General features: G+C 37.2%; 2 protein-coding genes across 4 annotated transcripts in view; both read right to left on the reverse strand.

The window, feature by feature from the left end:
• The window catches only part of si:rp71-81e14.2 (uncharacterized protein LOC100002239 homolog), a 164,555-nt gene that overhangs the window by 46,025 nt on the left and 99,220 nt on the right, over window positions 1-19,310 (reverse strand). The gene's annotated exons all lie outside the window — the stretch shown is intronic.
• Window positions 1,224-19,310, reverse strand: part of LOC122137658 — an 83,733-nt gene continuing 65,646 nt past the window's right edge. For 2 of the 3 annotated variants that reach the window (XM_042725718.1, XM_042725717.1), the window contains one exon: window positions 1,224-3,235. In XM_042725718.1, the coding sequence (XP_042581652.1) occupies window positions 1,365-2,837 (1,473 nt within the window). In that variant the 5' untranslated portion in view covers window positions 2,838-3,235 and the 3' untranslated portion in view covers window positions 1,224-1,364. Of the gene's footprint in view, window positions 3,236-6,427; window positions 6,797-19,310 lie in introns of those variants that run through there. The other variant, XM_042725719.1, reaches the window with a different exon arrangement.

The raw sequence follows: 19,310 nt of genomic DNA on the forward strand, positions 1-19,310 counted from the left end.
TCTATGTAATCAAGTAACTATAAGCTGCAAACATGGCAGCCTTCAACTACCCAACACTGCACACAATAAAGTAACTGGTAAATTATATTATCGAAAAATAATAATCTTTTGTAAAGGTGCTTTGGTATCCTTCCTGACTAAATGATGAACCCATCATGTAAATAACCTTTTATTCATTTTATTTTTCAGGAGGAACTGGATCAAGTGACATCAACTTGGAACAATCATAGAATACGACCAATTCATAACTCTCGATCTCCAAATGGTCGCCCAGCCATTATGCATGCAGTACCTCAGTTATATGGCGGAAGAGATTACTTACACCCTGTAGGCCCACAAGAAGTTGAAGTGTGTCTGGAGGAATGTGTATTCAAAGACTACCCATGTGACAAAGATGTGTTTGATGCCTGTGTTCACCTCATTACAGAACACAATCTGGATATGTCAAGAGATGTCTTTTCAACTGTGGATAATTATATCAAACTCAGGGAGTTGATAAACAATGAACCAAGTGACACAGACTAACATTATTTGTGAAGCATATTTAAAAACAAATGTTATTCGCTGCTTAGTCGTAGACAAAATGTCGGGCAGCAATACCTTGATATGATCACACAATGCATCTAATCTGACTTGTACACTGTATTTCACTTTATTGGTGTCAACCTTTAAATCAAATTTTTAATTCTGTGGAACACTTAATTGAAATGAAAAGGCAGTTCTACTAATGTTCAAAATAAAAAATAAATAAAAAAATGCTGTATGGGTTTTGTGCTGCATAAGCAAAGCAAGCAGGCAATTCTATAACCATAAAGAATGTGTAAAGTTTATGGTTACAGTATTCATGAAACAGGATTGGGTGTGTACTGTTGGAAAACAGCACAACATATATTTGCATTGCAACATATCCTTAAGGCATCACATACTGAAAGGAAAGCAATGCTCACTGTAGTCAAACAAATTTTCAATTAACAGTAACGCTATAAAAACAGCAACGCTAAAACAGGTTTGGATGTAGTGCTACTGGGTCAAAGAAAAAAACATCCATATCTTTGCACTGAAATTGTGCAATATTTGTATATCTGTAAGACATCATTTAAGTAAAGGAAATGCTCATCAGTGAGCAGCAACTGCAAACAGTCGTACAATTTACAATAACATTGTCACATTATAATAGTTACAAAAATCTTTAAAACTTTTTTAAAATGAACATTACAGCTGCATGTACATTCAAACAATTCAGAAACAACAGTTTAAAACAAACAGTGCATAAGGCAAGACAACTTTTATGGTGGTACATAATGTGAATTTACAAAGACTACAGTCTTACATTTACAAGCAGTAGTCTTTTCTAACTTCATTAATTAGATAAAGTCCATCACCCACACATTGCACTCTAAGACTTTTGTTAATTTCGGATCTGAAATCAGGATAACTGTCATAGAAAACTGACAGCTCCAAGACACAACCACAAGTGTGTGCAACTGGGCGTCATTGGAAGCCTTGAACCTGTGTGAAGTTAATGACGATAGTTTTTTCCCAAAAAAAAGATCTGAACCAGTGCAGAATCTAAGAAACCGAGACAGACCTTGTGTGCCAGATTCCCTAAGGTAAGTGGTTAAATACCTTTGAATCTCCCTCTGCTGGGTATTCATGTTCTCTGGGAAAGAAAGAGCCCTCAAAACCATTCTCACAGTGGGCTGCAAGTTTTCATACACAGAGGAAATTTCATCAAGATGACTGATGGCAGTGGAAAACAAGTTTCCCCACTGCTTAATGACAAAGGCAGGCTCTTGAATCAGTTTTTTGTGGGCAAGTTCTTGTAAGATTTCCTCTGCATTGTTCTCTGTTGGAGTTTTACGACAGCTATGGCCATCCAAAACCTCAAGCAGTTCTTCTTTGTCAACAGTGTTGAAGTCAGATCGCCAGGCTTCAAAGACTGCTTGTTCTAATTCTGGAACAAATTTCAGGAAATTCTCAATGACATCGCTTTTCGCACTTCCAAAAGCAGCCTGCTCCAAGATTACTGGAGCTATTTTCACAGGAAGGTACTTTTCCTTTTTCCATTCAAAGGCAATTATACGGCCTACACTTTGCCAGTGCATTTGTCCAAAATCATGCCGAAGGAAAGGCACCTTGAAAGAGCTGCCCATAGTGCACTGTTCATAAAACTCATTCCAGAACTCAGAAAGACAGTCTCTCACAACTCCTCCTTCATCATGGCCCCTCTCAAGTTTTCCATCTGGTGCAATAATTTGAATTTTTATTTCACACCCTAACACGCTTTCATCCAAAAAATTAGCAATGAGTTCTGGGAGGACATGACCACGGTGGACAACTAAGATCCTTTTTATTTGTTCACTATGTGCAATAGTGTTCAGAGGTGAGAGAGGTAATGTATCATCCAAAATTTGATCATCCACATTAAAAATGTCTCCAGTGTCTCCAGTGACAAATGTGACAGTGTTAATGTCATCCAAAGCATTCTCATCTAGGGTGGAGGAAATTATCTCTGTTGAATAAAGGAAAGGCATCTCTGGTTCCATGTTGCTCCCTATGTAAACCACATCTGTGTTATCTGTATTTCCTGATCTTTCAGCTGGCATTTTTGTTGGGGAACTGTTCAGTTCTTGTGTAGTGAGAGCCACATCTATTTCCTGTTGCATATGTGAGCCAGAGTTACTTCTCTTCTTTGTTGTGAGGTAGAACCGTAAAAGTGGCAACCTGGTGTCTGCATACAGTTTTCCAACTGTAATGTCTTCATCAATAGACATTTCTTTGTAATCCTTTAAATCTACTTCAAACTCAGTGATGTCTCCCTCAGGGCTTTTTTCCATCTGCCAAAAAACAGCTTGACTGCTTGCTGAATCAAATCAGATTTCTTGGATTCTTTTGATACATCAACTTTTCGTGTGCCACCCCTTCTTGTTCTCACTTGTTTAAAGACTTCATTTTCTGTATCGTAATTCATCCATCCTAATTCTACCTTTCTCATAGTCTTCTGAGCATTCTTTGCTGTGTGTTGTTGACTTGTTGTGGCAGAATCATCATACTTCGATTTATTGGATATTTTAGATTTCAATCGCTCAAAAAGTTTTGATTTCCTTTTATTGGGATCATTCCTGTTACTGGCTTTCTGTCTGCAAAATCCCAAAATGGCCAGCCGATCACCATATGATGGAAAGTATGTCTTTAGCTGTTCATCTGTCATTAGTTCGATGACACTGGCATCAATCTAGAAAAAAAGGAAATGAAGGTTTAATATTTGACATTAAGTTTGCCTGTCAACATACAATTTTCACTGATAAATGGTTGGGTGCAAAAAAAAAACATTTATGTATATATATATATATATATATATATATATATATATATATATATAAATACATCTATATATACAGACATTAGTGCTGTCAATGTTAACGCATAAGATAGATTTTTGTTCTGTTTAACGAGCTAAAATATTTAACGCAGCATCTGTTTTTTCTGTCGTCATTTAGCTAGCATTACATTATATGACCATGCTATTATTCATGCAAATGCTTTTAAACCATTCAAGAGAACGCGCTGCCTGTGACTGTCCTGACAGCACAGAAAGATGCGTGCCAGTATCCTGCGCTTTCTTTCGCGCTTGAACGAACAATAACACACAACACGTTGATCTTACAGTGATGTCCCCAATGTGTGGTCACAACATGAGCAATCTGAGTTCACAGTGATCTAAAAGTGTAACCTCACAGCGCATAAATTTTTAATGCAGAGTATTTAATATTAAAAACAAAATCTGTGTACATTAAGTTTTAAATCCCTTCATTGAGACAAACACAAACCTCAAGAATCAGCACATGAATCTCAATAACGATGACATGCTTCATGCCGCAATGCATTCTGGGTGCATCACACAAAACTCATCAGTGGCTCCCAGAATGCATTGCAGCATGAAGCATGTCACCATTATATGCCCTGTCCCAAATGGCACACTCCGGACTTGTGGACTTCCTCAGAATCCACACTTCGGTGACGTCATGTAGTGCAGACCTATAGGGCCCTTGGCGCGAGTCCACGAGGGCGCACTGAGAGGTATTTTTGGGACAGATTCAATCATCACGCCAGAAATAACGGTCTGGTTGTTTTTTGACAGGAGCTGCATGTTCGGGGAATATGCTGCCTATGTTCCATTTGAACTAAGATTACAATTTTAACACATAATAAACATCTGCGTAAGTTTCAGATGAATCTACAGGTTTAAATATAAATACTAGGTTTACATATGACTCAGTAAAGCACTGACATTTGGTTCTATTTATTTAATGAATCATAATGCGATCGTATTACTCAACGCGCTATTATTATGTTTGAGATATCGCCGCTGAGCACACTTCAGAGCTTTAAAATGCTGAATGGGACCGCCTAGAGACTCGTAGACTCGGCGAGCACACGCAATTTAAGTCCACGAGACCGAAAGTCCACATGAAGTGCGCCATTTGGGACACGGCCATAGAGATTCATGCGCTGATTCTTGAAATTTGAATATGTCTAAGTGAAACAGTAGTTCAAAATGTTTTTTTTTTTATTATTATTATTATTATATAGATCATCTTATTTAAACAGTGTTGAAAGTCATGCTATATAGTGAACATTACTATAATCAATTATTAGAAATTAACACACATAACTGTCTAGAAGAGATCAACTAATCAGAGCACTACATGTTAATTATATCATCATCATCATCATCATCATCATCATCAAGTAGCTGACACCATCTGATCACATTTTCTCTTACTGTTCGTGCCATAAGACAGTTACAGCAGCCAGAGAAAAACTAACATTAAAACATCAAGTCAAACTGCCCAACTAAATGGGCATAATGAAGAATATGGGCATAAACCATAAAAGTGACATCAAACCAAACTATTAATTTCAATAAATCATCAACATCTAAACCTCTGTTAATCTCAATAAAGACTTTTGTACACATATGACAAGTAAATCTGGTTTGTAATAAGTGAAGCTGGTAATGCTGTTTGTGGAGTTGTTTACTGAAGTTGGAGCCTGACATCAGATGTTTAGAACGTCATTCCAAATTTCATTTTCAACCAAAATTTTACGTCTGAGCGATATTGGAGTCCACGTCCAAAAACATTTCTAGCTGGGGTGACTCACATTGTGGCCATAATATGAGCACACAGTGAGTGCGCTGAGCGGTTACACTTTTAACTCACTGTGACCTCACATTGGGATCATATGGAGAGATCACTGTGAGATAAAACGTGTTGACTGGGAATTATGCCTAAATGTCAGTTTTGTAGAATATCCTCATAAGAGCCGTCTTAAATGAGTTAAATAAAGTCTTAAATGAACGTAAAGACAAAAGTATTCTTAGATTTCTAATAGTAAGCTGAGTGCATGTGCGGCTTCAAGATAGCAAAAATACAGATATGTTGTACTTCATTTATGCTATTTTATATCTTTTCATCATCTTTATCTCTCTATATACACCCATTTCAATCATTTTATTTAATTTAGAGAGAAGTAAACACCTCCACCTCAAAGTTTTTATCATCAAAGGATGATGTTGTGAAGCATACATTTTTCATCACTGTTGCTTAATTATAATAATATTTTTTGAATTTGGCTGGTGAGATTAATTCTCATTGAGAAATTTAACAAAGATTATTTAATAGACTATGAATAGACTGCTCTTAGCACTTTGTCTTCTGCTTCTTGCTCTTCCACTGCCTCTGTCTACCTCTTGGGCTGATAGAAGAATTAAAGCGTTGACTATATTTAATATTAAAACCAACTTTGTGATAGATCTAACTTTCTAAGCGATAAGAAATCTGGGGGGAGATATGATTTCCAACCTCTGGTTTCACAGACTAAAAATGCATGTTGAGCTGTTTTAACTGAACCCAAGTTACCACAATACACACAATACTTAAAGGTATTTAGCAGTGATATTGCTAGAATTTTCTATTTACAGCAAAGTAAGCTATAATATAACAATATAATATGTAACAAAGTTTACAGTATCTTCGTAAATTAATTAAAAACATAAAAAAAACACACCTGATGCACATTCCTTATTCTTTATTTTCTGGAAGTAGATTTTAAAAACCTTATTGTTTTTTTTTGTAATTAATTAAGAGAAAGTACTCCGTCATCTTACTCCGACGAAAGTGACTTGAACAAAACGACTTCCCACCTTGTAAATACAAACTTTCCAGGAGGACATGAATGCACCATAAGGCCAAATTCTGGCTTAGTTTAAGCCCTGTCTGTGAAACAGGGCCTAAGTGTACTAAATTAACTTATATGTAACTAAAGAAAGTATAAATTACTAGTTTATGAAACCTTTATGTATATCTTACAGCCCTGCAGTCCTTCGTCTATGCCACATTTTTGTCTAGCTGCATTCTCTCACCTTTTCTTGTTCCAGTTTCTCAACAGTTTCCTCTGGAACATTCCTCATTCGCAGAAACTCAAATACATCATCCATCCTGTAGACATACATATGTTTTTATCCTCTCTAGGCCTTTACCCACATGACAAGTTTGATTACCAGTATTGTATTTAAAGAACACACACATACACCCATTATGAGTATATCAAAACCATAGTTACTACAGTAAACTCATGGTCAGTTTTGTATGGCTGGTGATGTGTAGATTTAAGTCGTAATTTATATTTGCACATAACAAGATGTTTTGTCCTGTTTTCTCTGAAAACGTTGTTTAGAATAGGGCTGTTTTGAACTGGTTTTGAACTTGCTTCAACACTGCCTCATTGGGGTCTTTATCGAGTTTAGTCCCTTAGTTTGGGCAGTGTTTAAAATGTTTGGTTCTGCACTATGCTTTTGATTAGCCTACATTCCATGATAAAACGCACCTGCTCTGCAGGTGAAAACATGCTCATATAGTTAGCTCGCGCCACGCGATTCAAACATAGCAGTATTTCGTCTCACATTTCACTTGCGTGTTTAGTGTTCGATAATTAATAAACGCGACATAATCAAAGAGATTTAGCCAACTTAGTAATCGACCATTTATCTACCAATGGGAATGACAACTACGCGAAATCACAACCTGGGCCCTCTTGTGTTCACGCAACCAATCGTTAAAAAACCGTGCAAACGTTTATGATATGCAACGTTCTAACTTGGCCTACAGTCGTGGCCAAAAGTTTTGAGAATAACATAAATATTAGTTTTCAAAAAGTTTGCTGCTAAACTGCTTTTAGATCTTTGTTTCAGTTGTTTCTGTGACGTACTGAAATATAATTACAAGCACTTCATACGTTTCCAAAGGCTTTTATCGACAATTACATGACATTTATGCAAAGGGTCAGTATTTGCAGTGTTGGCCCTTCTTTTTCAGGACCTCTGCAATTCGACTGGGCATGCTCTCAATCAACTTCTGGGCCAAATACTGACTGATAGCAACCCATTCTTTCATAATAACTTCTTGGAGTTTGTCAGAATTAGTGGGTTTTTGTTTGTCCACCCGCCTCTTGAGGATTGACCACAAGTTCTCAATGGGGATTAGGATCTGGGGAGTTTCCAGGCCATGGACCCAAAATTTCAACATTCTGGTCACCGAGCCACTTAGTTATCACTTTTGTCTTATGGCACGGTGCTCCATCGTGGTGGTGGAAAATGCGTTCTTCACCAAACTGTTGTTGGATTGTTGGAAGAAGTTGCTGTTGGAGGGTGGTTTTGGTACCATTCTTTATTCATGGCTGTGTTTGTTGGGCAGAATTGTGAGTGAGCCCACTTCCTTGGATGAGAAGCAACCCCACACATGAATGGTGTCAGGATGCTTTACTGTTGGCATGACACAGGACTGATGGTAGCGCTCACCTTTTCTTCTCCGGACAAGCCTTTTTCCAGATGCCCCAAACAATCGGAAAGGGGCTTCATCGGAGAATATGACTTTTTCCCCAGTCCTCAGCAGTCCATTCACTATACTTTCTGCAGAAGATCAATCTGTCCCCTGATGTTTTTTTTGGAGAGAAGTGGCTTCTTTGCTGCCCTTCTTGACACCAGGCCATCTTCCAAAAGTCTTCGCCTCACTGTGCGTGCAGATGCGCTCACACCTGCCTGCTGCCATTCCTGAGCAAGCTCTGCACTGGTGGCACTCCGATCCCGCAGCTGAATCCTCTTTAGGAGACGATCCTGGCGCTTGCTGGACTTTCTTGGACGCCCTGAAGCCTTGTTTACAAGAACTGAACCTCTTTCCTTGAAGTTCTTGATGAACCTATAAATTGTTGATTTAGATGCAGTCTTAGTAGCCACAATATCCTTGCCTGTGAATCCATTTTTTATGCAACGCAATGATGGCTGCACGCATTTCTTTGCAGGTCACCAAGGTTAACAATGGAAAGAACAATGATTTCAAGCATCACCCTCCTTTTAACATGTCAAGTCTGCCATTCTAACCCAATCAGCCTGACATAATGATCTCCAGCCTTGTGCTCGTCAACATTCTCACCTGAGTTAACAAGATGATTACTGAAATGATCTCAGCAGGTCCTTTAATGACAGCAATGAAATGCAGTGGAAAGGTTTTTTTGGGATTAAGTTTATTTTTTCCTGGCAAAGAAGGACTATGCAATTCATCTGATCACTCTTCATAACATTCTGGAGTATATGCAAATTGCTATTATAAAAACTTAAGCAGCAACTTTTCCAATTTCCCAATATTTATGTTATTCTCAAAACTTTTGGCCACGACTGTATAATTACTTTTAAAAAGTGTTCAGCTGTTGTTATACAGGCATACTTACATTCAAAACAGTCCTTCATGATATGCAGCACGCCTCGCTTCAGTCACTTGCTGACCACATGTGCACAATGCACATTGCGCATGCGTGGATTAAGTCATAATTACGAGAAAGTTTCTCATTATTATGAGATGTTAAGTCATTATTTCGAGAAAGTTTCTCATTATTACGAGATGTTAAGTCATTATTACAAGAAGGTTTCTCGTTATTACGAGATGTTAAGTCATTATTTCGAGAAAGTTTCTCATTATTACGAGATTTAAGTCATTATTTCGAGAAAGTTTCTCATTATTACGAGATGTTAAGTCATTATTTCGAGAAAGTTTCTCATTATTACGAGATGTTAAGTCATTATTTCGAGAAAGTTTCTCATTATTACGAGATGTTAAGTCATTATTATGTGAAAGTTTCTCATTATTTTGAGATGTTAAGTCATTATTATGAGAAAGTTTCTCATTATATCGAGATGTTAAGTCATTATTATGAGAAAGTTTCTCATTATTACGAGATGTTAAGTCATTATTTCGAGAAAGTTTCTCATTATTACGAGATGTTAAGTCATTATTTCGATAAAGTTTCTCATTATTACGAGATGTTAAGTCATTATTATGAGAAAGTTTCTCATTATTATGACTTAAAGATCTTTTATTTTTGCTCAACGTGGCGGAAACGGGCTTCTATACGTTTCTGAAGGTCTTGGTAAAATGCCCTCTTTCAAAAAAAAAAAAAAAAAAAAACAAACAAAAAAAAAACAAGAGGTCACCGATCATGCGCAGATGATTACTGAAATGATCTCAGCAGGTCCTTTAATGACAGCAATGAAAAGCAGTGGAAAGGTTTTTTTGGGATTAAGTTTATTTTCCATGCAAAGAAGGACTATGCAATTCATCTGATCACTCTTCATAACATTCTGGAGTAAATGCAAATTGCTATTATAAAAACTTAAGCAGCAAATTTCCAATTTCCAATATTTATGTAATTCTCAAAACTTTTGGCCACGACTGTACAATTACTTTAAAAAAGTGTTCAGCTGTTGTTATACAGGCATACTTACATTCAAAACAGTCCTTCATGATATACAGCACGCCTCGCTTCAGTCGCTTGCTGAACACATGTGCACAATGCACATTGCGAATGCGTGGATTAAGTCATAATTACGAGAAAGTTTCTCATTATTATGAGATGTTAAGTCATTATTTCGAGAAAGTTTCTCATTATTACGAGATGTTAAGTCATTATTACGAGAAGGTTTCTCATTATTACGAGATGTTAAGTCATTATTTCGAGAAAGTTTCTCATTATTACGAGATGTTAAGTCATTATTTCGAGAAAGTTTTTCTCATTATTACGAGATGTTAAGTCATTATTTCGAGAAAGTTTCTCATTATTACGAGATGTTAAGTCATTATTATGAGAAAGTTTCTCATTTTTTTGAGATGTTAAGTCATTATTATGAGAAAGTTTCTCATTATTACGAGATGTTAAGTCATTATTTCGAGAAAGTTTCTCATTATTACGAGATGTTAAGTCATTATTATGAGAAAGTTTCTCATTATTACGAGATGTTAAGTCATTATTATGAGAAAGTTTCTCATTATTATGACTTAAAGATCTTTTATTTTTACTCAACGTGGCGGAAACGGGCTTCTATACGTTTCTGAAGGTCTTGGTAAAATGCCCTCTTTCAAATCCTAAAAACAAAAAAAAACAAACAAAAAAAAAAAACAAGAGGTCACCGATCATGCGCAGAATGCTGTTTTTTTTTTTTTTTTTTTTTGGGGTTTTTTGCGCGGCAGTTTTTTAATCCCAGGATCAACTCAGATGGATGAAGGAGAAATAAAAGCATACCTACTATGGGATAATGAAGGAGAAAACAGTCATACAGGTAACGTTAGATATTATATTTTATATCTATTATGTTTTATTGTTTTACAGTTAAGCTATTTTTGAAAACAAATAAACAACCAAAAAATGTAAAACGTGCCTTAACGTTAGTACTCTAACCAAACATGGTTATTGACGTCCATGGTAATCACAAAATAACCATGGGTTTGATAAGAATCTGAATATAACTGTATTAATGTAATTTGACATGAAACACCTGAGATCAGGACAGGTATCTGAATATAACTGTATTAATGTAATTTGACATGAAACACCTGAGATCAGGACAGGAATCTGAATATAACTGTATTAATGTAATTTGACATGTAACGAATGAGATGAGGTCAGGGATGTGATTTTAATTTTACTGTTTAAATTTGACATGAAACACCTGAGATGAGGACAGGGATCTGAAGTCATAACAGTGTTAATGTAATTTGACATGAAACACCTGAGATCAGGGCAGGGATCTGAAGTCATAACAGTGTTAATGTAATTTGACATGAAACACCTGAGATCAGGACAGGGATCTGAAGTCATAACAGTGTTAATGTAATTTGACATGAAACACCTGAGATCAGGACAGGGATCTGAAGTCATAACAGTGTTAATGTAATTTGACATGAAACACCTGAGATCAGGACAGGGATCTGAAGTCATAACAGGTGTTAATGTAATTTGACATGAAACACCTGAGATCAGGACAGGGATCTGAAGTCATAACTGTGTTAATGTAGTTTGACATGAAACACCTGAGATCAGGACAGGGATCTGAATGTAACTGTATTAATGTAATTTGACATGAAACACCTGAGATCAGGACAGGGATCTGAAGTCATAACAGTGTTAATGTAATTTGACATGAAACACCTGAGATCAGGACAGGGATCTGAAGTCATAACTGTATTAATGTAATTTGACATGAAACACCTGAGATCAGGACAGCTATCTGAATATAACTGTATTTATGTAATTTGACATGAAACACCTGAGATCAGGACAGGGATCTGAAGTCATAACCAGTGTTAATGTAATTTGACATGAAACACCTGAGATCAGGACAGGGATCTGAATATAACTGTATTAATGTAATTTGACATGAAATACCTGAGATCAGGACAGGGATCTGAATATAACTGTATTAATGTAATTTGACATGAAACACCTGAGATCAGGACAGGGATCTGAAGTCATAAACTGTATTAATGTAGTTTGACATGAAACACCTGAGATCAGGACAGGGATCTGAATATAACTGTATTTATGTAATTTGACATAAAACACCTGAGATCAGGACAGGGATCTAAAGTCATAACTGTGTTAATGTAAATTTGACATAAAAACACCTGAGATCAGGACAGGGATCTGCAAGTCATAACTGTATTAATGTATTCTGACATGAAACACCTGAGATCAGGACAGCTATCTGAATATAACTGTATTTATGTAATTTGACATGAACACACCTGAGATCAGGACAGGGCAGATAATATAACTGTATTAATGTAATTTGACATGAAACACCTGAGATCAGGACAGGGATCTGAAATGTAACTGTATTAATGTATTTGACATGAAACACCTGAGATCAGGACAGGGATCTGAATGTAACTGTATTAAAGCTCCAATATGTAGGAATTTTGTAATAAAATTTCCGAAAATAACTTGCACAGTGTGATATATTTCCTCCAGTTGTGTACTTAGAATATCTCAAAATGCTCCAAAGATTTTTTATTTCAGAGAAATTCCGATTTTAAATAACTGGCCGTCCCGGAAAAAATATGTCGCCTCTCAGTGACGCAATGTCCGCTCTATACTTTTTTTTTCCGGTGTAGACCATGTGATGTTCCACCACACCGGAATATCACATGGTCAAATGCGGAAGTGGTGGTTATGTTATAGCCGCGCGTTATGGGTTTGGTTGTCGTTGTTATGGATCACGATAACTCTTTGGCGAGTATTGAAGTGGCAGTAAACGTAATTTATATTGCTCTTTGTACTAAGGTAAAGATTTTTATCACGTGTGGTGAACGAGATTATGGCAGTACAATTAAATACAATCGGATATGTGTTGTTTTAATATATTTAGTCATTACTTGCAAATGTTCGTTCAAATGTACTTTTAGAACGATTGGTTTGAGCACGTTAAACAACACGGCATTAACCATAAACACGTAACACTGCACAATATGAAAAACACCCATGATCTCGGAGAAGTAACGGTATTTGAAGCAAGTTTAGCTAACGGCTTTCCTCCCAATCTGCGCATGATCGTTGACCTATGCAAATGATCAAATAGGCCACGCCTGCCCGATGACGCAATATCTGTTACGCTGTTCTGAAATCCCTGGAAAAAAGTGCTAGCCCTATTCAAGCCGTGCGCTTCAGTGAAACATTAGAATCTGAATAGCGCGTTCAGCGCGGCGGCGTGGTCGCATTAGAAGATAATGAAGGGAGACGTGAAAAACGGACATCGCGTTGTTTTCATATGGATTACTTTATCACAGAATATTTGTTTTCGGCAGCACTTATATCTCTCTCATGTCTCTGTGTTGAGTATTCACTGAGTTACAGTTCATTTTAATGACGTGTTTGTAAATTGTTTGTAAATGAAGATCAGCGCAGACAAAGGCTGCAGACAGCACACCTTGTTTGTTATCTTTATTTTATAAATGCACAAAGTTTTGTTGTTATTATGTCTGTATACAAAAAAAGTAGACCCTTTACAGATTCGATTGATGTATTGCTCTTATCTGTACGATCAAAACTGAAAGTGTAATTTAAGTTCTTTTCGGGGTTATCAGGAGAAAATGCCTCATAAACGCGTATACGCATTAATCGACTTCAGAGGGTTAATAAAGCAAGACTCCAGGAATTATCCTTACAAGTTGAGCAAGAAGTTATGAGATCTGAAAGAGAAAGGCGTCCTAAAGAAAAAATGCTCGAGTTGAGACATGAAGAGTTAACAAAAAGAGAACGGAAGTTTATGTTCACATTAGGGCTGTGCGATATTGAAGAAAAATGCAATATGTGATACCTTGTTAAAAAATGCGATATTCGATACACGATATGATATTGCTTAAATTGTGTAAAATCTATATCAATTAAATTTTAAAATATTTAAAAATGAAAATTATATAACCATTTCGTTTCACATTCTTTCTTGGAAAAGAAAAATCACTATAACTTCTGAAAGTGATCAGCAGTGATTTAGCAGTACATAAAAAGAAATGTCACGAATCAGAAAATGTAATTTTAACATCAGTGTGAACATACAAACAAAAAAATTAACGACACTAATTTTATATCATTGTAATTTTGCTTTCCATACACTTTAGAACAACGAACACAGGTGCATTTTATTGATGGCATTTTGAATGCACAGAGATACAGTGACAAGATCCTGAGGCCCATTGTTATGCCATTCATCCACGACCATCACCTCATGTTGCAGCATGATAATGCACGGCCCCAAGTTGCAAGGATCTCTACACAATTCCTGGAAGCTGAAAATATCCCAATTCTAGCATGTCCAGCATACTCACCAGACATGTCACCCATTGCATATGTTTGGGATGCTCTGGATCGGCGCATACAACAGCGTGTTCCAGTTCCTGCCAATATCCAGCATCTTCACACAGCCATTGAAGAGGAGTGGACCAACATTCCACAGGCCATAATCAACAAAAGTAATCAACTCTATGCGAAGGAGATGTGTTGCACTGCGTGAAGCAAATGGTGGTCACACCAGATACCCCCCCCCAGACCCCCCAGTACAGTAAAGCTGCACATTTTAGAGTGCCCTTTTATTGTGGCCTGCCTAAGGCACACCTGTGCAATAATCATGCTGTCTAATCAGCATCTTGATATGCCACACCTGTGAGGAGGATGGATTATTGCTACGGCAAAGGGAGAAGTGCTCACTAACACAGATGTAGACAGATTTGTGAACAATATTTGTGTACATATAAAAAAATCTTAGGTCTGTGAGTTCACGGCTCATGAAAATGGGGTTGTGCAAAACAAAGTGTTTATGTTCGCATTTATATTTTGTTTGTTCAGCAATTTATATTTAAAAACATAACCGACTGCATTTACGGACTAGCCATAGTTCATTTGAAAAGAAAGTTGTGAGATTTATGGACAGTGTTTTTCAGAGACGGTGATGCTGAAGAAGCAGAAGCCACGTCAAAAGAAGGCAATACATGGTAAATTCCACACCACAGGGTGTACTATGTACCATCCCAATGTTCGGCGCAGATTATCTGGTAATGTGAGGTGTTCACCAATTGAATCTTGCACCTCCCGGTCTGCTCGCACACAAATCAGAGCCACCCCGATCATATCAAACATGTTTGATATTTAGGATTTAAATCCAGATGATGATGGCTATATGATTACATCAGTACTTTCACAATAGCCAGTGCACAACCTCAAAACAGCTGCTGTACAGCTCCGTTGGATAGTGGAGACGGAAGAAACTGATTCTTGATGTTTTGTAGTAACACGACTGTCTGTAATGTGTCAAAAACGTATCACAAATGTTAGGAGACAGAGAAGTGCTGGGGTGAAATCGCCTGTTTTGAACGTACCAGGTACCATTACATATGTTAGCTAGCATGCTAGCAGCTTTCTGCACTCACTGAAATATCAATGACGATCTGCTGCATGTGATCATGTGAGGTGCTCCCTCTGGCATGATAATCGTAATCTTGTAGTGTGTGATGTGCCACGATTTTCAAATCTTGTAATGTGTGCATGTTTATAATTTGAGGGAAGATAATCTGCAAAGATTCTCCTTATGTGCGTGTGCTGCAAACAGATTTCATAATCGTTTAGGATTTTAAAAATCCTGTAGTGTGAGCCCGGCTTTACTGTCTTTTCTTTATCCTGTAAAGGACAGTTATGAAGTGTCTGATATTTATATTCAGACAATTACACACTGTTATCAGTTTCTATACTCTCATAAAATGTGTGCACTACATGTGGACTTTTAAACGTAAATTTACTATTCAACAACAGGTATTTCAGCACAATGAATGTTTTGCGCTGAATAGGCTATTAATTGTCTCCCTTTGTCACCAAGCACTTGCCCGCCGTGCCGGAGCTCATTCAGATTTTTACAGACTGTCGGGGTAGGCCTTTATGGAAAAATCGAAATGCTTGTGTGAATTTGTGACATTTACAGTTAAGAATATGACCGTAAACAAAGTTTTTGCACTGAGGACACACACGCATCTGTCTAAATGCCTGACAGGGCAAGCCATTACGCAAATGCATTAAGTTAGTTTAAAGCTTAAAATAAATAATAAATAATGTCTCATCTCATTCTGTTTCCTACACTATTTTTAATTTGATGCGACCGGCTGAAGTTGGACGTACACTGTAGGCAGGCTCGACTAATTGAAAATGAGAATAGTTGTCGATTATATTTATTATCGATAATATTCGATTTTATCGATTAGTTGTTGCAGCCCATTTAGATGTAACTCTCACCCAAAATTTGATTTTATTGCTCTTCGGGGGATGGACTGCACAAGACCTTTGAATGTGTCCTCTGGTATCTGATAATATGGTAATACAAATGAACTGTCTTGGAACAACAATTAGCATGTATTTAGAAGGCATGAATGTGTGCATGTATGGTGAAGCTGAAAGTTCTTATTTCTGGAATGGTTTATTTTTATTTTATTTTATTTTATTTATTTATTTATTTTGGTAATGTACTGTGAAGCAACTGGGGTAAAAGAAATCAGTCTGAATTGGTTTAAAATGTTGACAGTTTTTTACTCAAAGCATCAAAAGTGTGGTATTCAATTTTATCTTTTTTTTTTTTTTGGTGCACCCCTTTATTTTATTTATTTGCTTGCTTGCAATATACAGTATTGTGTACAAAAATATTCAGAGACGAGACACTAAATGCATGCAAATTGCAGCCATGCTATGTGACGAGTAATACATGTATGTTACTTATTACACTGAAGCACAAATCAGTTGTGGCACAAGCACAAGAGGTCTTTCTGTTGTCCATCAACAAGATCTCTTCAACTGCATCTTTTTATATTTCCTTACACTTTTAAATATTTTCAATTCTTCCTGATCTATGTTAAATCTAATTGCATAATGTTTATTGTTCACACTAAATGAAAAGCATGATTTCTTTCAAACTAAAAAACAAACAAACACAAATAAACACAAATATGAAGCAATAAACCATTTGAAAGCTTTGCGAATCAAAAAAAATAAAAAAATAAAATAGAGTAACATAAATTGAACTCATTATCAATCACAGGTATTTATCAAAGTTGCTTGATGGATTGATCGTCAGGGTGATAAATCTCTGTATGTTGGGCTGGGCATCCATATTTTGCTCCATTTCCTCTATTCATAAACTTTCAGAGGGTGGTTTGATGGTGGGTTTTCCAACACTCCCTCACCTGAGGAAACATTCATGACATGAAAGCACTGTACCAGGAATACATGATCATTCAGAACACTGTACATCTTGAATGTGGTAGGGGAGGGGGGTGCTTAATATCAATAGTTAGGCTAATAGTTTATGTAAGCAAACTCTGAACAACTGCAGGGCCACTTCATTTTAGAGCATCATTTCAAATGTTTCCTGTGGTCTTTAAACACATCATAAGTAATTTTAAGACTTATTTGGAACGTAGAGTCTTAAATTGTGCAGAGTGTTTAAATGTAAATATAAAATCATTCCAGAGTTTACGAATTGCAAAAAAAATAAAAAATAAAAAAAAAATTCAAAAGCAGCTGTCATTTGCTCATTGCATGTTCCAACCCAGTCTCACTCATTTACACGGTTTGAAGCACGTAAACCCACCACACCTTAAACCTACCATTTGTCGACTTATATTAAAACACAAGATAGAACCGGCAGCGTGTGCCCTGGGACCACAAAACTACATTATGATGTACATTTTGAGGTAATAATTGTTCATCGTCTCCACAGCCTTTAGCGAGCTATAAAAGATATCTAAAGTGTGAGAATTAACTGGCATAGTCTACGGATGCGGTGTGATGCTGCACCATATAGCGCCTCAGATCAAAGCCTCAGCGACAGCCGTTAACAGCAGCTCGTCCCAGTGTCCCAAAATGACTGAGATGGCCAATCAAATCAAAGTAGGCGGAGTTTTACTGGGGACAGAAGCAGAGCGCGAAGCGTCAGTTTAACGGTGAAAGAGAGCAACGGTACAAATGAAGGTGCAAATCATTTAATATTAGTCAACTTTTAAACGATACGGTTTACGATAGAAATGTTAAAGAACTGACAGCTATCCGTGATGCAAAAATTTCTGAAATAGGCCATTTTGAGAGAGAGAGATGTCTAAATTTTCTGGGTCTATCTCTTCTATACAAAACAATACAGCTGGTTAGTTACTGATAAACAAGCGATTTTACCCCCTCGTTGCTAAAGGAAATATTAATGTAGCGATTCAGTATCGATCCTAAATGGCGGGTGGCAGCATGGATGAAGTTTTGAGATTTGCTGTTACTTTTTGCACATCGTCTCAGATATCTGTGTGTGCATGCATGCATCAATTATACGCCATTAATAGAAACAGGATTAAAACTGATCGGTTGTTAATGCATTAGCCTTGTCTACATAAATACATAACAGTGTATTCAGTATGGTCTTATGGGGGGGTTGGGTGATTTTTGGCCACATTTGGTAACCATAAAAAGAAAAATAGGCAACGTCAGCAGAAAAGGTGCCGACCCCTGCCCTGTGACATTGGGACTTAACGGACACACGCCATGCGGCGGCCATGTAAGCCGCAAGACCGCAAGTGCACTGAAGTGTTCTTATTTGGGACAGGGGGGGGCGGGGGGGGCCCTTTTTTTTTAGGGGGGGGGGGGGTGTTACGTCGATTTGGGGGGGATCCAATGGTCATGTGTCTTGTGACGATTATGTCAGTTAGCTTCTGAAAGGAGTAGGTGTGTATGACTTCAAGTAGCATGTCAGGGTCGACCACAATCTGACTGAAGCAGTGGATCATGCGGTTAGAAATTTGTCTGACTTGAGGACTGGTCCCGATGCTAGTCGTGTCATAGTGGCATCAAAGTACCACGCACATACAGCACTCCGAGACAGTCGCGACTCAGCCGGCACAGTTTCTCCAGAGCGGCTGAAGGCTCTTGATGACCACCACCCCAACACACCCGCTTCACAGCTTCGCCAAACATGACAATGATTCAGTGTGTTTCTTAATACAATTGTGTTTGTTAGAACCAGTAAAAACTTTCTCTTTGGTTACTGTCGTCCCTGCCCTGTTATATTGCGTCCCACCCTTTTTTTCCCAAAATCCCTACTCATATCTGGAGCCTTCACTGCAGGATGGTACTATTTAAGTTGTTAAAGTTTATTCCTGGAACCATGATGGCGTGTATTAGCAGATACAAAAAGTGTTCGTTGCTCATGAAAACGTTTCTGAATGCCTGTGTATTTGACACATAGCGCACTTTATTTCACTTCAACTGTGATAGCGTCGATATAGTTAAAGAAAAAGAAGAAAAAAAAAACAGAATATATAGTATACAGTATTCAAATATGACGGTCGAATTCTGCCTGAAAGGGAGTGGGAAGAAGACAACTTATTTAATCCCACCCCATTTAGTAA

This window comes from Cyprinus carpio, chromosome B6 (genome assembly GCF_018340385.1).
Source record: "Cyprinus carpio isolate SPL01 chromosome B6, ASM1834038v1, whole genome shotgun sequence".
In the NCBI taxonomy this organism is placed as follows: domain Eukaryota; kingdom Metazoa; phylum Chordata; class Actinopteri; order Cypriniformes; family Cyprinidae; genus Cyprinus; species Cyprinus carpio.